Source organism: Cydia amplana, chromosome 8 (assembly GCF_948474715.1).
Source record: "Cydia amplana chromosome 8, ilCydAmpl1.1, whole genome shotgun sequence".
NCBI classification, from domain to species: Eukaryota; Metazoa; Arthropoda; class Insecta; order Lepidoptera; family Tortricidae; genus Cydia; species Cydia amplana.
The window spans coordinates 11465659-11491765 of record NC_086076.1 but is presented as its reverse complement, the minus strand read 5'-3'; the positions used below and the strand labels follow the sequence as shown (position 1 = coordinate 11491765).

The window sequence follows — 26107 nt, the reverse complement described above, 5'->3', positions numbered from 1 at the left end:
AGAATTGCTCGCTTAAAGGTATTAGATAATTAACACAACTACTGTGTCGTTTCATTTTGTCACATGCACAGGGCGCCAGTTAATTGCCCGAACAATATGCTCAAGTTACATGAACCAGTTACTCCCGTATGCTGCAACGCCATCTACTTTAGCTGTCAAATTGAAGAACGAATTTGTCCTAAGGCTACACTCATACTGTAAATAAATTGTTGGTAAGGGAAAGAGTTGCTTCAAAATAAGTTACGATAGACGAACTGCTATGCTATTTTCAGGGAGTCTCAGTACAAAAAGTTGACTGAAGTGGCATTATGAGGATTGTTCATTATCACTAGATCTGTAATTTGTTTTCCTTAGGAAATTGGGCTCTAAAATAATCGAAATAAAATTCATAAAATTTATTTTAAAGATGATTTAGATAAAATAAATCATATCCCAACCACACAATTTCATTGTACACATAATATACATCTACTCGAGCCTACACTGATCATGACGAGCGCTCCAGTGCTCTTTCTTTCATTCTTGTGATAAATGCTGCACCTTTGTTCTTTCTGAAGTTTTCATACGGATCGTTTAAATTAACACCAACACCTGAAAAAAAAAGAATCAGTATTCATAAAAGGAAGCTTATACACAAATCTTTTTTTCAAACTTCGTTGACGACACCGCTACGCGGTTAATGATAATGATGATTAATAAAAACTATCCTATGTCCTTCCCCGGGCCTCAAACCATCTCCATACCAAATTTCATATAACTCGGTTCAGCAGTTTAAGCATAAAGAGATAACACACAGTTACTTTCGCTTTTAAGATTTTTATTATTTTGTATGTATGTTAGTTTGTAAAGTATGTATTCTATGGGCCCTAGTTGCCTGATAATAAAGGTTTTTTATTGTATAAGGGACCAGATCTCGGCAATGTCATGTTGCTAAAGTTGTTGGACGTTATCCTAATAGCTGCTTTACATTCGCGGCTCGCGGCTCGTCGAGCTAATGATTACACTCTCACCTCGTGGCTCGGCTCATAACTCGTCTCGTGTCTCGGCCACAGCTATTAAGCTCGTCGAGCTAATCGATTTTAAACACAAACATCACGGTATAAGGTTTGTAACCGAATGACAGCCGAACGCGAATGTAAATACCAAGCGCGCGTCTCGCGCGAGCTTATCGTGAGCCCCTTCGACTCGTGCCAAAAAAAACCGCTCCAGACGCGAGGCAGGCGAGCGCGAGCCGAGCCATGAGCCCACCGTTTACACTCGCGTCTCGTGGCTTGGCTCGTGGCTCGCACGAGAATGTAAATCGGCTATAATAAGAATAAACACACATACACCCACACACACACACCCACACACGAACACACTAAATTCCAATAAATGCATACCATCTAATAGATTCGCTCATTTATGTAGGTACTGCATGTATTTTATTGTACAATTTTTTTTTATTGTTTTCGCAACTATATCTACATATTTTGGAAAAATTTCCAGTTTACAGTTACTATTATTACATTTTTCTCTCTTTCTTTGTATTGTAAAGATTTACAATTTAATTTATAGTTACTATTCTTGTACAGCACAAGTCACAAGTCTACCCACAGATGATTTTTTATTATGTATAAATTCCAGGAAGTTCTGTTATTGGCTATGCTATAAGTTCTTATGTTTTTTATGAATTATTTGATGTAAACGCTGTTGAACTTCTCAAAAAAAAAAAAAAAAAAAAAAAAAAAAAAAAAAAAAAAAAAAAAAAAAAGTAGTGTGTGCACCTTTGTACTGGTCCTGCTTGTCCCGCACTTGTCCGCCGCTGATGGGCTCCGCGATGCCCTGCCCCGCGGCGCCGAGCCCGCCCGCGCTCCAGCCCATCTTCTGCAGCAGCTGGTGCCCCTTGTTGCTCGCGTCCAGCCCGCTCGACGACGCCACCAACGGTGAACCTGAACCCCTGCCCAACGTACAACTAATATTCATTTATATCATCATCATCTTCCTCGCGTTGTCCCGGCATTTTGCCACGGCTCATGGGAGCCTGGGGTCCGCTTGGCAACTAATCCCAGTAATTGGCGTGGGCACTAGTTTTTACGAAAGCGACTGCCATCTGACCTTCCAACCCGGAGGGTAAACTAGGCCCGTATTGGGATTAGTCCGGTTTCCTCACGATGTTTTCCTTCACCGAAAAGCGACTGGTAAATATCAAATGATATTTCGTACATAAGTTCCGAAAAACTCATTGGTACGAGCCGGGGTTCGAACCCGCGACCTCCGGATTGCAAGTCGCACGCTCTTACCGCTAGGCCACCAGCGCTTTTTAAATATTCATTTATATCAGCAAAGAATAAACTACGTGCAAGGTTTCACTCAAATACCAATACCAGGGCACCTACTATAAAGCTGTGAATCTCTGTTTCGGTACCACAGAGTTCAGAGATAGGATAACAAAAGGATAACTGTGACTTGATAACAAAAGACTATGTTGCATGCACACATGATGTGATGATGTGTCATAAAGATCTTATCAAATTTGTGCCATTAGCCGCTCGCCCTAGAGTTGTGAATAGGTGCGTGTCACGCGTAAACACGAGGAAATATGCTTGTTATCAAATCACACTTGTCTCAGTGGTTTTTACCTCGCACCAGTCGCACCTAATGCCAACGAGAGCTACGCGCCGTGAGCTTAGCCGATAACATAAAAAAACTAGCATGTAGCGAAAAGCGCCTACTAACAGAGAACCCGCCTAGCGAGTAGCTGACAGTGTATGTATGTGATAATGATGACATTAGTCAAACCCCACGATAAAAACACCGTCAATGTCGACCGAATTGGCTCGGAACATTTTATTTTATTCATAGGCGAGGCGCGAGGCATAAGCGTGTGTTACTCACAGGAAGCTAGGTGGCGTTGGCGACCGACTCCGCTCGACGCGGCGCGTGCGCGGCGACTCGCGGTGCTCGCGGCGGTCTCGCGAGCGCGAGCGAGACCGCGAGCGGCTGCGCGACCGGGACCGCGACCGGGACCGCGATCTTCTGCGACCTGAACAAGACACGACATTCATAAACAATTATATTCAAATTAATATACTTACATAGGTATTAGAGTATCACATAGAGTCATAGACGGCATCCCTATTGCATAGAGTGCAGGGCAGCACCAACAGTCTCCTAAGCGCATTTGTCGACAGAGTAGACTGCCCACTGATGAGGCGTTGGAATCAGTTGCACGAACCCAACGCATCATCAAAATAAATAGTATTAAGTAGTTTTAGGTATTTATTCTTTTACATATTGTACACTAACATAGATATAGGTAGTTAAATTGTATATTTTGTACTAACACTATGGGTTATATGCCTGAAATAAACGTTTTCAATTTCAATTTCAATAGACGAATTAAAACTGAACCCCTGACGCAGTAAGTTTTAGTTCAATTAAGCAATTATAAAACTGTGAGGGAAACTAGTGTTTTGCATTGAATACGAGTATAATAGGCTTCATGACCATTTTTTTTATGGTAGGTATCAATCGATCGGGTTTGTTTTTAGGATCAAATGTCTATATGGGACCCATTGCATTAAAGTAACACAAAAGTCAGAAATTGTAGTCAAAGGCCGACAGTCGCACTTCACTCGCGAAACGCCCTATACAAAACGGCCAAGGGCCGTGACGTCATCGTCCATCTTGTAGTATGGACAAAACAAGAAAATTGCGTTTTTGTCGGTGAAATATTGCGTTTATGTATATAGTTGCTATACAATATTTTATTGCATGAAATGTACCCTTACTTTTATCGTTTTTGGAAATTAAAAAAAACTTAAATTTTGAAACTTTCAGGTCCTGTATTTTTGTAATTTCTCAATATTTTATTTTAATATCCACATTATTGTGATAAATTGCTCGTTTGCTATCTATTTTACTAGAATTTGTTATAAAATTCAACATGTGTCATCATCCCTATTATGGAGGAAATACTCTAATATACATATTACATATATGTTGTATGATTTGTAATCAGTTTTTGTCGGCTGCTGTACAGTCAGAGTCACCTGCAATAATATGTTACACAACGAACGCCGCAAAATCATCTGACACGATCTTATTTCTAGCGCAATAAGCCTGTGTCACATATTGTTGCGCCCTTCGTTTTGTAACATAGTATTGCAGATGACTATACCAATACCATTAAAGTATATATCCCCTGTAGACTTTAATCGCGCAGTTGGGACGCTGTCGCATCGTTCGGCGGAGACCCCTGCGGGCCTACCGCGAACCACGTTCGATGTGTTTCCTCTCTGTCGCACTTGTAAATTCGTACGTAAGTGTGACAGGGAGGTAACACGTCGAACGTGGTTCGCGGTAGGCCCTCTGATCCCCAAGAGACGCTGGCTCGTGGATTACAGAGCGTCCACTGGACGTTCGGTGGATACCCAGCAATTAAAGTTTGTCAAAGGACTGTCATTTCAAACATAGACAGAGAGAATCATAATACTACCTTTGTCTTACACTAGTACTAATACCCAAAAGAAAGGGATGAGTATAGGTTCTTACTGACTGACAAATTGGTCTGAACAACTATAACCATGAAATGGAGTAGAGGTTAAAAATTTAAGATATTTACTGTCTCGCTCTCTTCTCCACGCTGTTGAGCGCCGTCTCGGCGAGGGTGACCGCGATTTTGACTTCACTGGGGATGGCTTTTCTGGCGTTTTACTCTTTGACCTGTTGAAGTAAAATAGTTATTTGTACAACAAGAGATCAAAGTTTGATATTTCTTCGAGTGCTTATTTTGAGTCCCGTGCAAGCGAAAGATTCTATAATAGATTCACGAGCGTAGCGAGTGAATCTAATTTAGAATCTTGAGCGTAGTAAGGGACTCAAAAGCGCACGAGATGTAAATAACGTTGATCTCGTGTAGTTCACAAAACTTTTCACCTCAGCAGTGAGAACATATTAGAGAACCCGAAAAATATATTCCTTCTTCATCACTTACCTCTATTCACTCATATTTTCTTAAGATATACCAACAATTAAATTTTCACCTCAGCATCTCGAACAAGGGTACTTTGCTACTTAAAAACAGTGAGCAAAATCGCATTTTGCTCACTGAGTGAGCAAAATCGCATTTTGCTCATTTTGTCTTACTTAGTGAGCAAAATGCGATTTTTCTCACTGTTTTTAAGTAGCAAAGTACCCTTGTTCGAGCTGCTGAGGTGAAAAGTGAATTACATACTCGTAGTTTTAAGAGGTGACATGGTGAGATATACAGTACATTACTAGGGTGGTGAATTCGTGAATGCTCCTGATCGCATGTGTTTGTATAAATATGCGATCTGGGGCTTTACGAATTACCGCCCGTGGTTTGTCTAAAGTTTTACGTCTTGCCTTGGCCATGAAGGGAATTCCACTTACGGGCCTAGAGTGACGTAAAATAAGTTAACGCGGAGGGAATCACTAGTAGTCCTCGATACCCAGGCATAGGCAACGTAAAAAACGGGATTTATGACTTTTCATACATTTTGTATGAAATTGAGTGTGCGCTATTGCGTCCGTGTCACTTTAGAGGCAACTTTAATGCCGACGCGATAACGCGTCCACGGGAAATTAATTATTAATTAGCTATAGCAGTGGTTCCCAAAGTTAGCAGATAGTGCCAAATTCCGGACCCACCTCTTAAAAAGGGGGCATAAAATATTATTGGTAACGCTCAGATCGCCCGATCGGTCGGAATATCGTCAGGGCCCACTCAATATTCGCTCGCGATAGTTTGGGAAATTCTGTGTTATAGCATAATATGTACCTGTATCTTCTACCGGGCGGTGATGGTTGTTTCTGCAGATCCTTTGGTATGGGTGACGGAGTTCTTGACTTCTGTCGGTTACCCTGAGCAATGGCTTCCTCTTTCTTTTTTCTTGCTGCGTTCTTCGCTTTGTAATATTCATAAAGACCTAGTTTCTCCCAGCCCTCACTGAAAAAGTTTTTAAGTTATACACTGGATAAAACATAAGTGGACACACTGATTACAGCATAATGAATATAATTTGCAGAATATGTAAACTGATACAATATTTAATAAGGAGTAATAAAAACACAAATGTTGAGTGGCGCGGCGATATGAAATCTAAGTAGGATATTTTAGCATATTCAAGCGATATACTTTATTCGTGTAGGCCTAGCAACAAGCACTTATGAATAGTAATTAGGTATTACATAGATAGAGACAGATAACGAAATTAGATGTTCGGGGTGGGTGATTTTGACTAATTTTGACCTCCAATCATATCGTAAGCTTCTGAAATGTGATCTTCCATTACAAAAGGGATGGAAACTCTGATGGAAAGCCACATTTTATCTAACATTGGCGATCTGCCTCTGAGACTAGTCGTATAATGTGAAAATATCTGGGTGACCGAGCTTCGCTCGGAAAACATAAAAACTCTAAAATGCGCGTTTTCCCAGAGATAAGACCTAGCTAGATCGATTTTTCGCCCCCGAAAACCCCCATATAGCAAATTTCATCGAAATCGTTAGAGCCGTTTCCGAGATCCCCGAAATAAATAAATAAATATATATATATACAAGAATTGCTCGTTTAAAGGTATTAGATTACTTGTCCCGGGGCCGCTCGTGGTTGGGCGAGGCGTAGAAGGCGTCGACGGCGGCCAGCAGGCGGTCGTTGGGCGGCGCGGGCGGCGGGAGGCGGATGGTTGCCGGGTCCAGCGGCCGGTACTGGTCTTCTTCTAACTGCACGATGTTCACGACGATTAATGGCGTTATTCGTAAATGTGTGGTTAAGCCCCGTCTCCATTTCGCGCGGCAAACCATCGAACATTGGCTCGCGCGGCAGCCGCGCGCAATGGATACCGGGCGCATGGTTTGCCGCGCGATATGGAGACGGGGCTTTAGTCTAACAAACCGTTGATAATCGTTTGTCCCTATCCGTAATATTTGTTTGGTAGAAAGAGACAACATTTAACAAGAGTTTGTAAGAGGTTTCTAAGTTTTATGAATAAGGGCGCAAAAGTGTACATTGATTTAAACTAATACAATTTCAGTCAGTTGCACCAACCACACTTGACAGAGTTATGAACGACACTCTTTGTTTTAACAGACGGCTTGGTGCAAGCCACCATATCGCATATTCGTGAAAGATGACGGAATAGTACATTTCAATGCAAGTGTGAAAAGTGTGTTATTATTTACGAGTCCCGAGATGTCTTTTATGAGCCGTAGGCATGAATCTAGTATTTTAACTGGATAGGGCATGAGTGGTGGGGATAACTGACAGAACGGGATAGTCTTATGTATCTTTCAGTAGGAGTAGCAGCGAAAGCGCTATTATTGTTTGTCCTTGTCCCAGTCTCACTTTTCTTTATTCCCCACCGTAAATTAGTATGGATTATGGTGGGCAACAAATAAATTCGACCAATCATAGTGTCGCATTGCCTATGTTTTGTCCCTCACGGAGCCACGCGTATACCACTTCTATAGGATCCTACCTTCTATGGCCGTTGGCGAATAAGACACGGGACAAGTAAATAATTACACTTTCACACGTACATTGAACGACGTTTTATAATACATTTGCGAAAAAATCACAATAAAACAAATATTGGTTACATGAGTAATCACTTACAGTTACGAATTTTCGGTTGAACTGAAATGATATTGTATATTATATATTATTCAGCACTATAAACTACGTTCAGGGTTGATTTACATTGCAAAAATTAATTACATTAACTCATTTCATACAAAAACACTCTTACAGTTGCAATTTAAGTTAATTATTTTGATACAACTAAATTCTAAGCGAAAATAATAGCGGGTGCCGGTATGGCGCCGGTTTTACTTTTTAATTTTTTTCTGTTAACGACAGCCAACGTGGCAATGATACTTTTCCATTCAGCCAAATAATAAAAAAAGTTTTTTTGTGAAATATCGTATTATACTTATAACGTTTTATTTATATAATAACAAATAAATATTTACTTTATATCATGTAACAATACTTTTTGTACATAATATATGTCTAATGGCAAAATAAAAATATATAAAGTTGTTGATCATCTAAACTCTTTGGTGTGGACTGGACCTATCGATTACGGTCAGATAAAATTTAAAAAAATTCGAAAAGTAAAAAGTATCGTACAACGTTTTACAGTACATATGGCCCTTTAACCTTTTCAACGCCAAGAGCCACTAAAGTGGTCGAGTGCTGTCGTGCCCATGACGCCAACAGCCACTAAAAAGGCTATGACGGACGCTGTGAAAGCAATTTTCCTGCTGACAGATAAGGTTTATTTTCGCTCTTCATATTGCAACCATTTGGCGTAGGTATAAGCCACATTTTAGCATGGGACGAAAAGCGTTGAAAAGGTTAAACTTTTGACATACACACGAAAAGTGCTATTTTACTTACGCACTAGTGCGGGAAAATAGGGGCATATGTACTGTAATAGTTATTTTCGATACAAGTGCGAAAAAGAGGAAATTCGAAACGAGTGGCGATAAATTAAAACACGACCGAAGGGAGTGTTTTAAATCGACACGAGTTGCGAATTACCTATTCGCACGTGTATCGAACAACGTTTTACAGTACATATGGCACTTTAAAGTTTCGACATACGCACGAAAAGTGCTATTTTACGCACTAGTGCGGAAAAGTAGCCCCATATGTACTGTAAAATAATTTCAAATAAATAGCTCTAAGTTTCACCTCAAAGATAATTTTGTTATTTTATTAAGCATCTTCCAGAAACGATATCTACAGCCTGGTATGCACTATAGTTTTCTGTGGTATACCTACATTCCTTTTTTTTTATTTCACTCAATTTTAATCCATACGTTTAGTATTGAATGAAACTGATTAACTTTGAATTTTTAAAAGCAAAATTATTACTGTAACAAGAAATACCTAATTTCTAAGGAATAACTAACTTTGGTACAATCGGAACCACAAATAAGCTAAAAAATTTGTTGAATGGTGATCTATCCTTAAGCCCTGTCTCCATATCGCGCGGCAAACCATCGAACATTGGCTCGCGCGGCAGCCGCGCGCAATGGATACGGCTGCCTGCCGCGCGAGCCAACTCGATGCGCCCGGTATTCATTGCGCGCGGCTGCCGCGCGAGCTAATGTTCGATGGTTTGCCGCGCGATATGGAGACGGGGCTTTACACGTATTTTAATCGATCTCAATATCTTGTGCCCCACTTGGTTTTCAGCTTTTTATGAGTCTTTAATAAATTTGCATAGGTAATGCCTGCTATTTTTATATCAAAACTTACCATAATGAGTGGAACCATTAACCCGGCCGGTAATTCAAAATAGGGTACAGAAGGCATCAACTCCTCGTTGTTGACGTCATGGAAGGGGGGAAAGCCCGGCGGGGGCTTGGTAAGATCTGGAAGACCGTTCTGGAATGCGAGCGGCGGCTCGGGCTCGAAGCCAGGAGGCGGCTGCGAGAAGTTCACATTTGGCAGATTTGACAAGTCAACATCCTCAGCTTCAGAGTTATTCTGATTTTTCATCTGATCGAATATCTGACTGTCATAGCTGTTCTCGTTCCCACTTAAGCTATTATTGGAAGCATAATTATCACCGCTCTCGCTACCGTATAGCTGCTGAGTTGTCGTGTTGAAATTTTTATCATAATTCGATGAGTTGAAGCTTTGATCGTTGAAACTGTTTTGGAAATTATTCTGTATGTTATTCTGTTGGTTATCGTTTTGTTCGTGGTTGTTCTGCTGTTGTAATTCCAATGCGTGTTTTTGCATTTCTAGTTGCTGTATCTGTTGCATTGTATGCGCCACGAACGCTTGGTGCTGGGTTTGGTAACTGCAAATATAAGGGGTTAGTCAGTAACTATCGCTTGAAGAGGCTTACTATGATAAAATACGAGTACATACTTTTCGAACGTTGATTTGGTTTGCTGCGCGAGATGGGCGATGGCGCCCGAGTGTTGCGCCACCAGATTGTTCTGGTATTCCTGGTAGCTGCTGGTCGGACTCTTCATCTTCTCAATGACCGCCGTCTCGAAATAGTTAGACTTGGACTCCCACAGCCGGAGCAGCTTATTTAACTTAGCCTCCTGATCCTCCGTCACCGCTGAAACAGCAAATGATTAAACCGATGTCGTATGGGCCAGCGTCTCTAAGCAAGTTACCTCGACTGACGTAAACCACATGTGATGCTCTAAAGATGCGTTTATACAAGATGAGAATGCACAATCGAACAAAAAGAGACCTATATCTTGAGGGCATTATTATAAATATGTTACCTATACTGGCATTGCAAAACATTGGTACCACCACATTTTCCAAATTTTTCTTGAGATCTTCTGCGTTTTTGCGTGCACTGTAATTAGGAATAAAGTATCATAGACACCGAATTTATAATAACAACAGGGTGGAATAACAGAAACGGTCATGGGCTCCAATATAAATTATAACATTTATAACTGACCCAAAAAAAAGACAAAAAATAAAGACACTATCACATGTTGACTACCAGTTATAGAAGTTTTATATAATTATTAGGTACATTAAAGATAAATTTGTAAAATTTTGGAATTTTTAAATATCACGAAAAAAAAAAGTAAATTTTTGTTTAAATCAATCATGTGTGACAAATAAGAAGATTAACAGTAGGTAATATAAACTTTTGAAGTATAATATTATTACAGTTTAAAAATTAAGAACAAATTTAAATTATCAGGAATAACTTCATATTTTTAATAACTCAAGGAAGGAAAGACATGCTCTGGACATTTTTGGTGTCTTAATTGGTAATCACTAAAGGTTTGTTGCTTAGAATAGGAACTAAAGAGGTATTTAAAGTCTTTTCTTGTATGTAAATAAAAATAATACCAATCAGAAATGTGTAAGGATGTTAAACGGAGACCTAAATTCAAATATTAGTGACAAAATGAGAATGAGAACAAACACCCGGTAAGAGATGTGAAGTAGAGTGTATACTAACCAATGGTGCAGCACATCATTGACAAGGTAAATGATGTGGAGCTTCTGCGTGAACGCAGCCCCCGGCTGAGTCACTTTGCGCAACAGGTGCTGCGATATGACTTTCCCCGCATCATGAGATGTGGCATGTTGCAAAATCCAGCCCTTGCCTAGAAACAAAGGAGAAAATCCATAGAAGCAAGTAGACATTTTGTAAAGACTTTTAGGGCTCATTTAGACGGCGCGCGAACTCGTATACGATTTTAGTTACATTGCGGGCTATTGAGGTTACATCAATTCAGCCGACCGATCAAATGACGCAATGTAAAGCCCCATCTCCATATTGCGCGGCAAGCTATCGAACATTGGCTCGCGAGGCAGCCGCGCGCAATCGATACCGGGCTGGCTCGCGAGCCAACTCGATCATTCGCTCGCTCGAACGCGGCTCGCGACGAACCATTCATTGTCGGTGTTTCGGCGCGCGGCAAAGGAATGTTCGCGCGCAGTTGGGACGGATGTGTACATATTTCAGTTGGCTCGCGAGCGCGGCAGCAGACATGGATAATGAAAAGTGTCGTACTTTAATTAAATTATACGGAACTAAACAGTTTCCATGGAATAGTAAATGTAGTGATTATCGCAACAGATCATTAAGAAATGATGCATGGAATTAATGCTTTTAAAATGTGAAATTTTGTAATGTAACATCAACTTCATATCTCATGTCTTCCATAAGTGTCACACCACCATGTAGTATTCTATTCATAAACATCTTTTTCGTCCACCATCGAACTTTCCGTTTAGGTTTCTTGTGAATAATATGATAATATGATAAATAATTATAAAAGCGGCAGCTGCACGACGACGTACGTCCATGGTTCCCGAGTACAAACTGGTCGATCGTCGGATTCGTCGGATCGCCTGCCGCGCGAGGCCGCCGCGCTATAGTTCAAGATGGCGCTGAACTTGGCTCGCAAGCCAAAATACAGGTTTGCCGCGGTCGAACATTACTCGCGCGGCCGCCGCGCGATATCGAGACGCGGCTTAATGAAACTCGCCCTGAAATGAGCCCTTACTTGCTCTAATTTCCTTGTATTACAATTTCTAGCAGCGAAAAGTAGTACAAGACATAGGTATAATATATGTTACTTGAACGTTCATGTTACTTCAAAATGTTGTTTTAAAATGAGAGCGTAATTTCGATTGATGGTGGCGGCTAGTTCAACCCATTCATTTGAACAGTTTCAATGCAATGCATTGTAGACTAGTTCTAGTTTAACTTGAGGAATGGGTTTTGCTTTTGACCCTTGTTAAAGCCCCAAGGGCAACCATAATACAGTTTTACAAACATGTATAAAAAAAAGGTAAACAACCTAAGTAAAGTGACAGTAAAGTGTGGCAAAACCAACAGTAGTTTTATCTATGCAATGCTGTACATTTTGACTTTAAATATTACTGTATATGATCTCATAAGGAAGACTCGACTTGAGATGGAATGAAGTCAGTGGCGGATTTGCCCTAAGGGCAAGTAGGGCGGCCAGATATTTGGGGCAGCAATCTATATGATGGGTGCTGTGAAAGGGATGGCTAGTGCTTACTACAGTGCTTGGGGCCTAGGGTGGCAAAGACTGTAAATCCGCCACTGAATGATGTATAGGTATAGATACAGCATTGATTAAATAGTGACGGTCAACATGGTCAAATATATTGGAACACACCTTTGTTACCATACAAATTAGGATGAGTTCCAATATATTTGGCCATCACTATCTATTTGACGCTGACGGTACCTATTGCAATCATTGAGGTATATACAAGAGACGACATCTCGAACAAAATGTTTCCGCACCTCAGAGAAGTGCATGCACTTCTTTGCTTTTAGTACGTCACCGACCACTGACGAGATGCCCCACATGTACAGAAAATGGTAAAAAAAATTTAAAATTTAAAAATGCCTTCGTGCGGTGCGTGTTAAAAAGTTGCAACAACAGCACAAGAAAATATAATAAAAGGGATGGAATAAAATTTCACCTGTAAGCAATGGAATAACTGTTGATTTACTATTATTTCGTTTTCAAAGTAAATGTTTGGTCGTAGAAAAAGTATTGTATGCAACGTTGTTTAACTGAGTCAAAAAATACTCGTGGCGTCTTTATTAACAATTTTCGGCTTTGCATGCATGTATACACTTCTCTGAGGTGCGGAAACATTTTGTTCGAGATGTTGTCTCTTGTATATACCTCAATGATTGCAATTTATACCACATAACAGAAAAGTGAACTCACCAGCAGATATGCTATCTTTAGTACAAGTATCGATAATTGGCTGCAGAATGCTGTCTAGCTCTGTCAGACTAATGTTGTGTTCACCGGCTAGAGACTGAATCGTCTCCACCTGAGCCTTGCTAACCAGCTCATTTATTTTAGCTTGTTGCTGCTGAATCAACACCTGAAAATTTAAACCCTTTTTAACTTATTGAAAAGTGTGAATTTACATTTTAAGTTAACTTATTGTAGCAATGTGCCTAGATCCTTTTATGAGGACAAAGCCTCAAATTGATGCCTGTAAAAATAATATTCCATTTTAAGTACAGTGTAAAATCATATTTAAGCATGCCTACGTAGGAAAGGGGGTAGCAGTATGGGAAAACAAATGTTATAGAAAGAAAAGTAAACAGTAACTTTTAATATATCTTAGTTTAACATTCTTATTGTCAAATCTCCTTTGTCATCATCTAATGTCTAATAGATATATCAGTAAAAACTTCTCACAGACATTCTGGCAAAGCCAATTCCCTAATGGTTTCTTATTCATGTATTTGATCTTTTTAGTCTCTGTCTGGTCTAGAATTTGAATTTATAACAGAGAAAATAAAACACAATTCTCATATATACAGAAGACCGATAACAAAAACTCTTGTCAGTGATATACAAAAACATCCAATAGGTACAGAAAATAAATTAGATATAAGATACGGGTAAGAGTAAAAAAATGGTATGACATCCCACCTTATGCTGGGCATTGAGATTGCTCTCAGACTGAGTGATCTGCTCTTTGAGCATGTTGATCTGCTGCACCAGGGGGTCGATGTCGGGGCGCGGCGCGGGGAGCGCGGGCGCGGTCGCGGCGTTGGCCGCCAGCCACTGCTGCAGCGCCGGCGCCGCCGCCATGGACGCCGCGAGACCCAGCTGCGCGGCCGTGGCACCGCCCTGTTGGGGCAGTACATATTGCCTGTTCTGAGCCATAAAGGCCCCGGCGGGAGCGGCCGCCTGGCCCCCGGCAGATTGCTTTAGAACTATAAACAGCGGGGAGGCACTTGAGTCGGTTATACCAAGCAGCGATACCGCGCGATCGCGCGCATATAAATTCTTCCATCCACACTTGGTTATGCTTACTTGCTTGCTCGGTCGTCACTTTGTATTGGTAGTAGTTGAAGTATTCGCCGCCGTACAGGAAACTGAACTTGGGGTTGTTTTTCTGTTTGTTTTTTGTCATTTTCTCGAATTCGGGTCCATTTCTTGCGACAAACTGCGCCAGTTTGTCTATTATGTTGCGCAGGTCTTGATCTAAAAACATGACTACGTGCATTAATACTGGCACAAGAAAGTGTACAAACATATTAAAGGTTTTTGTACAAACCTTGAGGTGGCTGCGGTAGTTCCATTGTAGCTACGTTATATTGAGGTTAGGGGTTCTAGTCTTCTTTTTAGATATGGAGGTCGCGGCGTCCCAACATTCCCACAGTCATTTTAACACAATAATGAGCACATTGAAGTTCACCTAATATGTCCTTTCATTAAAAACTACACTAGTTATTTACAAGTTCATTTACGTAGATACGTCTCTAATAATAATGAAATATTCAAGAAAAAACTCCACGTTCGACGAACCGCAATGTCAGCCATGTTCTACTTAAAAAACTTTTCAATCTTTTCATTCAATTCATTCATTCATCCATCCCATAGATGGTAGGATCGTAATGGATGTGCTATTATGAACCGTGTAGACTAGCTGGCCAAATCGACCGATTTGATCAGGAAAATAATTGCCGTCAATCTCCAATTTAATCACCAATTTAAGATTTATGATGATATTTGCAGTGTTGCCAGATGGTCACAAAAGTCACATTTTTCGTGACTTTTCGCCTTCTCGTGTGACATGTGCGTGACTTATGATTTTGGGGCAATTTTTGTGACTTTTGAAGATAGTCGATTTTTGGACAAGTTTAGTTTTGCAATTCGTATTATTTAGGAATGCTCCCAACCAAGCTTACTAAGCCCTTTAAATTTGACACTGCACTGACCCTTGACGATACATCAACAATCATGTTTATCACTAGGTCTTATCATAGTCATGGCAAAATGAGATTTGTTACCTTGACGTGACGGTGTTATATAGTTTGATAAGAGTTTTTTTTAGTGTAATGAATCATTAGTAATGATTCATTTCTTTTAGTCTGTATCTATACTACTCATTGTACTACATCAGTTATTGTGAGATTTTTGAGCGCTCTAAAACCATTAATTTTAGCCGGGGGTAAATTATTTACGCATATACTTTTTTATTTTCTTTTGATTAAAGATTCGCAGACAGGGAAATCGACACCACACGCTCGCGTTCGCGCTTTCACACCGCGATTCACGCACATAGTCTGGAGGGGGCTTAAACAGTGTAAACTTTAAAATTTTTCTCTCGCACTGACTGACTGTGAATTGTATCTTGTTAGTAGTTTGTGGACTCATGTAGTCTGGGTTAAGTTTGGTAGATTAAGGCGTGTCCAGACGAAGACCATCCCCCGCCAATCCGACCAAACTATCCGATCAAACCAGGACGCGCGGACGCAAACACCAATTTGGCCAGTTTTATCAATTTAAATTTTATGGTGATATTTGACCGCTGTTAATTAAAAAATGCCCCTAACCGCGAAAACTAGCGTCACAAATTGGTATTCTTGCGTCCGTACCCCATTATATCGGTACTATCGGTCATAATCGGCGAGCCAAATTGGCGTTTGCGTCCGCACGTCCCGACCCAATCGGACAATTCAATCAGACCGTCGAAAAATTTACCTCGTCTGGACAGGCCTAAACTATAGTCTGTCAAGCCATTTCACTAAGTAGAAAAAAGCGTCAAATTTAAAAAATTCATCCCAAAGAGAATTTAATTTCGCGCCCTCTTCCACTGACAAAGTTATTTGACTGACTTTATAATAACTTATTATGGTAATTTTTTTTTCGTTTTCAACAAGAAATAAATCAAGAAATAAAAAAAGGAACTTACAATTCATGAAATCGATCACATAAAATCATATAACGTTAGTAGAATTTTTGTGTAATATATTATTTTCGAAATTTCTTCTATTAAAATCGATTTACCAACCCATACTATAAAAAGCGGCCAAGTGCGAGTCGGACTCGCCCATGAAGGGTTCCGTGTTTAGGCGATTTATGACGTATTAAAAAAAAACTACTTACTAGATCTCGTTCAAACCAATTTTCGGTGGAAGTTTACATGGTAATGTACATCATATATTTTTTTTAGTTTTATCATTCTGTTATTTTAGAAGTTACAGGGGGGGGACACACATTTTACCACTTTGGAAGTGTCTCTCGCGCAAACTAATGTAATGGACCCTATAATGGACGTGGAACCGGTAATGGGACATAAAACCACAAATCCTCTAAAATAAGTATCTAAAAGTAGTTTATGAACACTGGCAATATTTTACCATAAATAAGAGTCATAGAGCTGTTTAAGTTTGAATTTTTATTAATTTCGGTTACTTTTTAAGAAATTGGCGTCAACCCAAAAGTTGTCGTGTCACCGAAAAATATAACTAGTAAGAATTCTTAACAACTTCGCTAAGAGAGGTGAGTTCATATATTAAATTGTAATTAATTATAACTTGGTGTAAACTAGAATGTGTTTTGTTAATTGCATTTACCATGAAATAAGGTATACAACACACTATTTTGTGTCTCTAGAGATGTATAAAAAATAATGGTATTTTGCCCAATCCCATTATAGGAGCTCTAAAACTGCATACCTCCTATGATGGGATAACTTACAATTTACATAATGATGCTTGCCATGGCGTAATTTCATGTTTAAATAATACAGAAGTAGGTATAATGTAGTTACGAACTATGTCAGGAAGTCTTCTCGGACTTCGGATATAGTATTTTATGCAACCGTTGTTTAAGAGGGGTCAAAAAAGGCGAGTGGCGTGAAGCCGAAAATTGTTAATAAAGACGCCACGAGTATTTTTTGACTCAGTTAAACAACGTTGCATACAATACTTTTTCTACGACCAAGCACTTACTTTGAAATGCAATGAAATAATAATAAGAATAGATGATGATGATTGTTTAATGTCCTAATGTGATAGGTTGTTCAGTGCGTGGGATTCTTAAGGGGAACGAAAATTTTATTATTTTTGCGCCACGACGCACGGTTTAGGAGATACAGCCTTATAAATATATATATATTTTTTTTGTTTTTTTAATATTAATTAGGGGTTTCTTACAGAGGAATGAACATTTTATTATTTTTGCGCTACGACGCACGGTTTAGGAGATGTAACCCATAAACATTTTTCTTTCTTTTTTTTTTATTTTGTTTTGTTTTTCGTGTTTTTTTAAATATTACTTTGAGGTTTCAAAGGGAAACGAAAATTTGATTATTTTTGCGCTACGACGCACGGTTTAGGAGATACAGTATTATAAAGTTTTGTTTTGTTTTTTTTTTATTTTTTTTTATAATATTAATTAGGGGTTTCTTACAGAGGAATGAACATTTTATTATTTTTGCGCTACGACGCACGGTATAGGAGATACAGCATTATAAAGTTTTTTTTTTGTTTTTTATTTATTTCTCTTTTGTGTTTTTTTTTTTATATTAATTAGGAGTTTCTTACAGAGGAATGAACATTTTATTATTTTTGCGCTACGACGCACGGTTTAGGAGATACAGCATTATAATTTTTTTTTTGTTTTTTTTTTATTATTTCTCTTTTGTGTTTTTTTTATATTAATTAGGGGCTTCTTACAGAGGAATGAACATTTTAATATTTTTGCGCTACTACGCACGGTTTAGGAGATACAACCCATACACATTTTTCTTTCTTTTTTTATATATTTTTTTTGTTTTTCGTGTTTTTTAAATATTACTTACGGGATTCAAAGGGGAACGAAAATTTGATTATTTTTGCGCTACGACGCACGGTTTAGGAGATACAGCCCTATAAAGATGAAAACTGATGATGATGTGACCAAAACATGTTCACTCATCTGGCAGAAATGGCAATTAAAATTAGGATACAATATTTTTTAAGTGGTGATTACACGAAGTATCGTAAAAGTGCCAAAAAGATACTGCGTGTATGCACAAATACTTTTTTGGGGAATAGACTAAAGACTTGTCTTGACAACTATAAGAGAGGGGTTTAAAGGTGTGTGCACGACCCTTTAAATGACAAATAAAAGTACGGGAGTAGAAAAAATTAATATCGTTTTTACAAAATTTTATTTAACATGCCTGTTAGTTAGTGTGGTTCAAATCTTGGAAGTTGAATTTGAGCCACTTTCGGATTTCCGATTGAGTTGAAATTTTGGATACGTAAGCAAATCGGATGACAATGCAATATTATGATAACACGGACCTGATCTCATGATGGAGACAGGAGGTGGCCATGGGAACTCTGTAATAAACGCAATCTTATTGTGTTTGGGTTTGTTAGAATTGTCTTGATGAGTATTAGTTGGCTGTGAAAAGAAAAATACATTCTTACATAAAAGCTTATACCAAATATGACTAATAACTAATTTTTTGCCAAAAATTTATTCCCTGTTCCAATATCTTATACTGATAGGGTATGTCCATTATAGGGGGCCCATTACTGGATCCACGTCCATTACCGGGGTACCATTACTGGAGCTTTGGTGTCCATGACTGGAGAAAAAAGGCATAGTTTTAATTTGTAAATTATGTGGAAACTAATTGCAGTATCTTTGATATAACACGCCTGAAACATAAAAGATGGATAGGATTTTCATCTTTAAACACGCTAAGCGGTAGAACTTTTGCCGGTATCAGGGAAATATCACAAATACTCCAAATTTCCTCTTAAATGTCCCATGACTGGTGCTGTTACTATATTCAGTTTAGAAAAAAATGATATTAGAATCCTCAATATCATTTTTGAAGACCTATCCATAGATAACCCACACGTATGGGTTTGATGAAAAAAAAAATTTTGAGTTTCAGTTCTATGGGGAACCCCAAAAATTTATTGTTTTTTTTTTCTATTTTTGTGTGAAAATCTTAATGCGGTTCACAGAATACATCTACTTACCAAGTTTCAACAGTATAGTTCTTATAGTTTCGGAGAAAAGTGACTGTGACATACGGACGCACAGACGGACAGACAGACAGACAGACATGACGAATCTATAAGGGTTCCGTTTTTTGCCATTTGGCTACGGAACCCTAAAAATGTGACTTAAGCAGCAAAAACGTGACTTTTAGGGAAACGAAACGTAACTTATGACTCCAGAGCCCTGGCAACACTGGATATTTGAGACCTCTAAGTTAAAAAATGCCTCAAAACGAAAATACTAGCGTCACAAATTGGTATTTTTGCGTCCGCACCCCATTATATCGGTAATATCGGTTAAGGCCCCAGTACACAATGGGCCATCGCCGGCCACTCCAAGGGATGCAGCCATGCGGTAGAATGAGATAGCAATATCACTTGCTCCCTCTAACGCATAAATGCGTCCCTTGGAGTGGCCGGCGATGGCCCATTGTGTACTGGGGCTTTTATAATCGGCGGTCGAATTCGGCGAGCCAAATTGGCGTTTGCGTCCGCACGCCCTAATTTGATCGGACAATTTCATCAGATTGGTCGAAATTATTTGTTGCCCACCATAATCCATACTATAGCTGGTCAAGCAGATCTTGTCAGTAGAAAAAGGCGGCAAATTTAAAAAATGTAGGCGCGAAGGGATATCGTTCCATAGAAAAATTGAATTTTGCGCCTTTTTTTACTGACAAGATTTGGTTGACCAGCTATAGATTCATGATCCATCCAATATCCACTCAAATCATATTGAAGTATTTATAATAATTTAAACAGCCCTATTAACATTTTTTTAATTATACTGATTAGACCAAGATTAGACTGGATATTGAGGTGTTCGATTATGATAATCATATAAGTAAATCTAATATAAAAATATTAAGTTTATATATAGTATGTAATTTCATCTTTCTGACGTTCATTTCATTGCTAAATTATTTTCGTACACCGGCAACACTAGCAAACCCGTATTGATCGCACCGACCAATGATTCTCAACCAAAATAAAGGTCCATTGCAGTCATTCGCTGACGGGCGGAGTAGGTTCCGTCAATCTTCCAAATATCATTTGACGTGAATCATTGTCAAATTATTAGATATTGTATTGGACAAATAACAAATTTACAAAATGTATTCATCATTGGTAAGTAAAATAAATTCGACCTTACCCTATATTTAAAAGATATAGCACTTGTAGATAATCATTAAAAATTATGTGACTTGTATCATCTTTCAGGCCCATATTTAAGGCTTTCAAGTATATTTTGAAACAAAAATCGCTTTTATCTACTATAAATTTTCATTTAATTTACACATCTTTTTTATTTAGTTATTAGTTTAATAAACTTTCATGCATATAATTGCTATTACAAAATTCCTGTAGTCAACATTATTTATTTACTACTGTGTCTACTTCTATTCATTATACACGTTTTACACAGCGTATGAAGGCCGCAAAATGTCCTTCGGACGAGCTGGCCATCACCAACTGTGCCCTCATCAACAAAGAAGATTTTCCCAGTGATGTCAAGTGAGTTGTAGTCTAAGTACTCTACACATAAGTTAAAATAAATATAGGTATAACTTCTGTAAATCAATTTATAACATTTAAATTAGGTAGGATATCATGGGTATTTAAAACTTAGAGGAAACTGGTAACTGAACTGGACAATATCTGAGGCAATAAAATTAAATTGAAACATAACTGTGTAAAACCCAGAATGATTTTGTCATTTTGAATTTGGATTCTTCTGTATTTGTGCTAGAGGTCAAAACCATATCTGAATTTTTAGTTGTACAAGAATACAGAGACTGACAATGTTAGTAATTAGCAGGCTTGGTGAAGATAATGTGATCTATTAAAAGAAAAACAGTTGTAAAATTATAATAACTGTTTATAATCTGTTCAATGATCAATTATATCTCTAAAGCCATTCAAGAGCCAGCTAGTCATCTCTTTGAGCTTAGGTAGGTAAGTCTAAGTTGTGACTAACTGGAGCATGTGCAGAGATACACACTGTCAATTAATACTATTTTTATCAATTTATAAACAAATGGGATAACTATAATAACTAGTGATTTGGTCAGGCTGACCAAATTAGGAAGAATGTAATTTGTAAAATAACTGACTGACGGGACTTGAACACAAAAATCTTAAAATAGGTAACTTCATTTTTAACCGCATGCAAATAATATATATTGTTAATTTTCAGACACATTGAAGTAACTACAGGGCCTTCACAGAGTTTCGTCTTCAGCACCCGCTTTTACAGTGGGGTTGACAGTGGCACAGTGGGGTTCTCAGCGCCACAGAGAAAATGGGCAACGCTCTCCATTGGCCAAGTATGACAATTCTTTATAATTTTTAATGTATGTGTTGTGGATCTATGTATGTGTTGTTTTTTTAATGCACTTTTCTTTCACACTTTGAGTTCTTAGTCCACTATAATATCAGTTGCTCTTTGAGATTCTCAAAACTGGTGATTTGTACTCTGGCTCTTCTCAAAAGTATACCGACCCTTGTCGCTGTGACAATCACCAGATTATAACATCCCGCCACTTATGCCCTCTCACAAGAGGTTTTGGGCTGTAGAACCCAGATTAGCCTAATGCCCTCTGCATGCACAGTGCAAGAGTTGGACTCTGTACCCACACACATTTGAATTTCTTGGCAGATTTAATTCAGGATTCTGGTTTTCTCAGAGTGTAATCTAATTTTTAACTTCTAGTATTAATGTACTAGGAACAATTGTTGGATATTGAGACAGGTTTTTATTTTTTATGTATCTTTTTACAGCCGATTGATGTCAAGCCATTCAAGCCCCAAAGTGCAGATTGCCTGTGCAGTGTTACTTTAGAAGCTGACTTTATGTCTAAGAAAACGTAAGTATGGCTACCTATATATCCTTTTTTGAACCCCTAGCAACATTTTGCAAGATGATAATATATTATATAGGTCATACTGAGCAACTTCTACTATGGGTCCAACACTGAAATCACAAAAAATATTGGCTGTTACCGAGGCAACTCTGTTTTTGCTTGTGTATCATAAGTACATATATTATTATATATTATTTATTATATTAAATTATTTTATCAATGTAGGTATTTTTAATTAGTTTTTTTACAGTATGCAACAAAAGTGGTTAAACAGGAAAAATGGTCAAAATTATCATTATCAAATATCATTTAGGATTTGGAATAAGTTTTAGTATAGGTATAATTTTCATAATTAAAAATAATATATGTATTAGGCGAAGTTAGGTTATTTTAGTTTTCATTTATTTGGGCGAAGTTGGGCACCATTGATGAAGTTAGCTTTCCTATGGTAGATAGTTTTGCCAACTCTCAATGAATTGCAACATTCATATTGGTGTATTAGAACTAATTAAATTATACTACTATATAAATTATAAACTTTTAAATAAATGTTTATTTAAAAAATCATATTGGTGTTTAATTATAGTATATATTTCAGCGTATCGACGGAGCCGTACGACTCGGAGCAGATGGCGCGCGACTTCTTGATCCAGTTCGCCAACCAGATGTTCACCGTCGGCCAGCAGCTCGCTTTCTCCTTCCAGGACAAGAAGGTGCTGTCGTTGACTGTCAAGAACTTGGAAGGTAAACGATTACTTTATAGTATATTTGAAACAGTAAAAAAATAACGCCTAGGGTGAGATTACAGCTCGCGACTTAATTTAGAGCTTAGATTTTGATATTAAATATATTAAAAACGGGTCACTCACGTATTTTAAGTCGAAAAACGCTCGACATGTTTCACTTCGTACCGAGAAGTGTCATCAGGAGCTTGCGTTTACGGTGACGGACCGGCGCAGACTGCGGGCCGCAGCTCTCCGCGTCCGATGACTCGGCGCAGGCGCCGGTGGCGGCAGGGGGGGCGAGAAACTACCCTCATTTTACCCGTTTTTAATATATTTAATATGTCTTTGTCTCACGGAAGTTTTGTTATTAAAATTAGATTTTGATGTAGGTAAACGTCGCTGTCTCCCTAATTATAACTAAATGTACCCATATAAATCGCAATTTGTAAAAACTAACCTTTTTTGAGGATATTGCCTTTTAAAACGACCGGTCTGGCCTAGTGGGTAGTGACCCTGCCCGTGAAGCTGCGGTTCTGGGTTTGAATCCCGGTAAGGGCATTTATTTGTGTGATGAGCACAGATATTTGTTCCTGAGTCATGGTTGTTTTCTATGTATTTAAGTATTTGTATATTATATATATTGTTGTCAGAGTATCACTGTCAGTCACTTCATTGACAGATTGAAGTGCTGGACTGGAGTATAAAAGAAGTATAATTTGTAATAAAACATGGAAAAAGTTCTGGAGCATGGCGAATATACTTCTAAGCACCTTGCCACTACATTTAAAAAGAAAAGTACTAGATTCGTGTCTCCTTCCCACACTTAACTACGGCTGTCAAACGTGGAAATACACAAGCTACATTAAACACAAGATTAGAGCATGCCAAAGAGCAATTGAAAGAAAAATTTTGAAAGTTAAGCTAATCGATAAAATACGCCACAAAAATATACGAGAAAAAACTAAAGTAATTGACGCTCTCGAGCACTCACTAAAGCTTTGGATTCCTCCGAAAACGGTGCCGTCATATTACGGCCGCTATATAGCGTTGACTGACGCCACTAGAACGTTGTCTATGTAAACAAGATGGCGCGGTTTCCTAGACGGCGTTACGTTACGTTGATTGTCAACGTAACGTAAGATGACGGCCGTCATGACCTTGTCGATAGTTTCGTGAACGTTTTATTAGATAGCGGTGACGCCATTTTGAATAAATGACACGAGATTTGAATAAATGATTCCGTACTACGATTATTTTCCTCTTCTGATGATATTTCATCCTCCAAGTAAATTATAGATGATCAAGCAAATCTTGTCAGTAGGAAAAGGCGCGAAATTCAAATTTTCTATGGGACGTTATCCCATCGCGCCTACAGTTTTCAAATTTGCCGCTTTGACCTTGGTGGATGACGGTGTGTTATGACGCCGTGGTACTTTCCACATGTCGCCACCGTAAAGACGGCCGTCTTTTGCTGCCGCTATATGACGGCCGTCATATGACGGCACCGTTTTCGGAGGAATCCAAAGCTTAAGACTTAAATGGCAGTGGGCAGGTCACATCGCGAGAGTGCCAGATGATAAATGGACAAAGCGTTTAACTACCTGGAAGGGACCATGTGGGAAACGAGGATCTGGGCGTCCCCGTGCTCGCTGGGTAGAAGACATAGAGAGAGTGTCGAGCAACTGGCTCACAGAGGCACAAGACCGAGAACGGTAGAAGAGGTTGGAGGAGGCCTATACCCGGAAGGGGTCCTAACATTACTAGATTATCACAAAATAGTATTTAGTTTAAAAATTGTTTGTATAAGTGTTTACGGAATAAAAAGGCTTTTTTTTTTATTTTACTTATTATAATTTGTAATATTTCAGCTGTTGACGCGCAAGCTATGGCGCAGGGCTCCAAAGTGGTGCCGCGGCGCGTGCGGCTGGGCCGGCTGCTGCCCGACGCCTGCATACAGTTCGACAAGGCAGAGAACTCCTCGCTCAACCTCGTCGGGAAGGCCAAGGGGTGAGCTTTTACGAAAATGAAAAAAAAAAAAAATGAAAATTTTATTGATAACAATTGTTACATGTCATTTTTTTTTTTTTTACATACTGCTATTTGTCTATATGAAATTAAATATTAAAATTATCAACATTAAATTATATTATCAATATACACCAAATTATTATTAAACTATGAGAATAATCTATATAATATACAAACGTTACGCTCAAGCCAGATGTACTATTTATGATGATGTATGATTTACTTGGCAGCCGATAACGGTTTAGGTGGCGTCATTGTCATTGGCAGCGCCCTGCTGGCAGTCGTCGCCGACAGGCTTGACGGACCATTTATGAGACACTGGTTGTCATTGCATGCACCAGTGTCCCATAACTGGACCAAATGATGTACCTATTACTGAATCGCGATTAGAAAGGGATTGAGATAGCTGTCAATCCATATTGATTTTGACGTAAGTGTATGGAAATCTGTTATTTCTAATCCCTTTCTGATCGCGGCATGATAATACCTAGTTAAGTTAGATTATATAATTTATTTGTTGACATTTTTATTTTCATTTTTATTTTCATTATTTTGTATTGTTCTGTTAGTATATATATATGGTTTGTTATTGTGTCGTTTAAGTACTTGTGTTATGTATTGTGTGATTTGTCTCTGTGTTGTATGGGTGAAAAGCCTGAAATAAATGATATTTTTTTTTTTTTATTGTCACACACCAGGCGTGAGGCCAGGTGTGCATCAGAGCCGAGCTCGAAAATGGCTTCGGAATACCCGTAAATGTAACTTATATAACCGGTTGTTACCAAATTTAAAGTTTAATGTTACCATGACTAGTGAAAACTGATTATTCACTTCATAATAGTTGTATGGAACTTGTGCCGTTTTTTTTTTCACAACAGCCACAGTATTCAAAAAAGAAAAAAAGTTCAATTCAATAAACGAAATGACTATTAATTTATTTTTAGGTTGTTCTTTTTAATCTGGTAAAACTACAAGTTCGAATGTACCCACAGGTACACTTTATGAATGGAATGCACTTTTGCAACTCGCTGTACAGTCGACGTCAAATATATGTTTACATTTTACGCCTTATTACAAAGTAGTAAGCTGCAAAAGTATAAATTACATATCTTTCGACTGTACATAGTATAAAAATTACGGCGAGTTACCGATGTCTACAAACACGTGTTTC

At 38.5% G+C, this 26107-nt stretch overlaps 2 protein-coding genes across 2 annotated transcripts in view; one reads left to right on the top strand and one right to left on the bottom strand.

Annotated features, from left to right (window-relative positions):
- Positions 1 to 380: 380 nt before the first annotated feature.
- LOC134650062 (calcium homeostasis endoplasmic reticulum protein) lies at positions 381 to 14872 on the bottom strand. The gene is made up of 14 exons (XM_063504884.1): positions 14585 to 14872; positions 14341 to 14511; positions 13954 to 14240; positions 13231 to 13393; positions 10968 to 11115; positions 10267 to 10343; positions 9896 to 10094; positions 9275 to 9824; positions 6596 to 6729; positions 5786 to 5953; positions 4607 to 4707; positions 2878 to 3025; positions 1767 to 1939; positions 381 to 591 (listed from the first exon to the last, which is right to left on the bottom strand). Exons 1-14 carry the CDS (start codon positions 14607 to 14609, stop codon positions 488 to 490), a joined length of 2448 nt encoding a protein of 815 aa, XP_063360954.1. The 5' UTR covers positions 14610 to 14872; the 3' UTR covers positions 381 to 487.
- Positions 14873 to 20285: 5413 nt separating this feature from the next.
- Positions 20286 to 26107, top strand: part of LOC134650337 (vesicle-fusing ATPase 1-like) — a 30988-nt gene continuing 25166 nt past the window's right edge. The window contains exons 1-6 of the mRNA XM_063505298.1: positions 20286 to 20447; positions 20746 to 20834; positions 21517 to 21646; positions 22101 to 22186; positions 22782 to 22927; positions 24777 to 24915. Coding sequence (XP_063361368.1) covers positions 20433 to 20447; positions 20746 to 20834; positions 21517 to 21646; positions 22101 to 22186; positions 22782 to 22927; positions 24777 to 24915 — 605 coding nt within the window. The 5' untranslated portion in view covers positions 20286 to 20432. The remainder of the gene's footprint in view (positions 20448 to 20745; positions 20835 to 21516; positions 21647 to 22100; positions 22187 to 22781; positions 22928 to 24776; positions 24916 to 26107) is intronic.

What these genes read in the sequence shown, in the direction of transcription:
- LOC134650062 (XM_063504884.1), bottom strand. Translation starts at nt 14,609, where the DNA reads ATGGAACTACCGCAGCCACCTCAAG. An exon ending in AGTGACGACCGAGCAAGCAA is followed by an intron (nt 14,241 to 14,340) that starts GTAAGCATAACC and finishes CGCTGTTTATAG; the next exon opens with TTCTAAAGCAATCTGCCGGG. An exon ending in CACGAGCGGCCCCGGGACAA is followed by an intron (nt 5,954 to 6,595) that starts GTAATCTAATAC and finishes AAACTTTTTCAG; the next exon opens with TGAGGGCTGGGAGAAACTAG.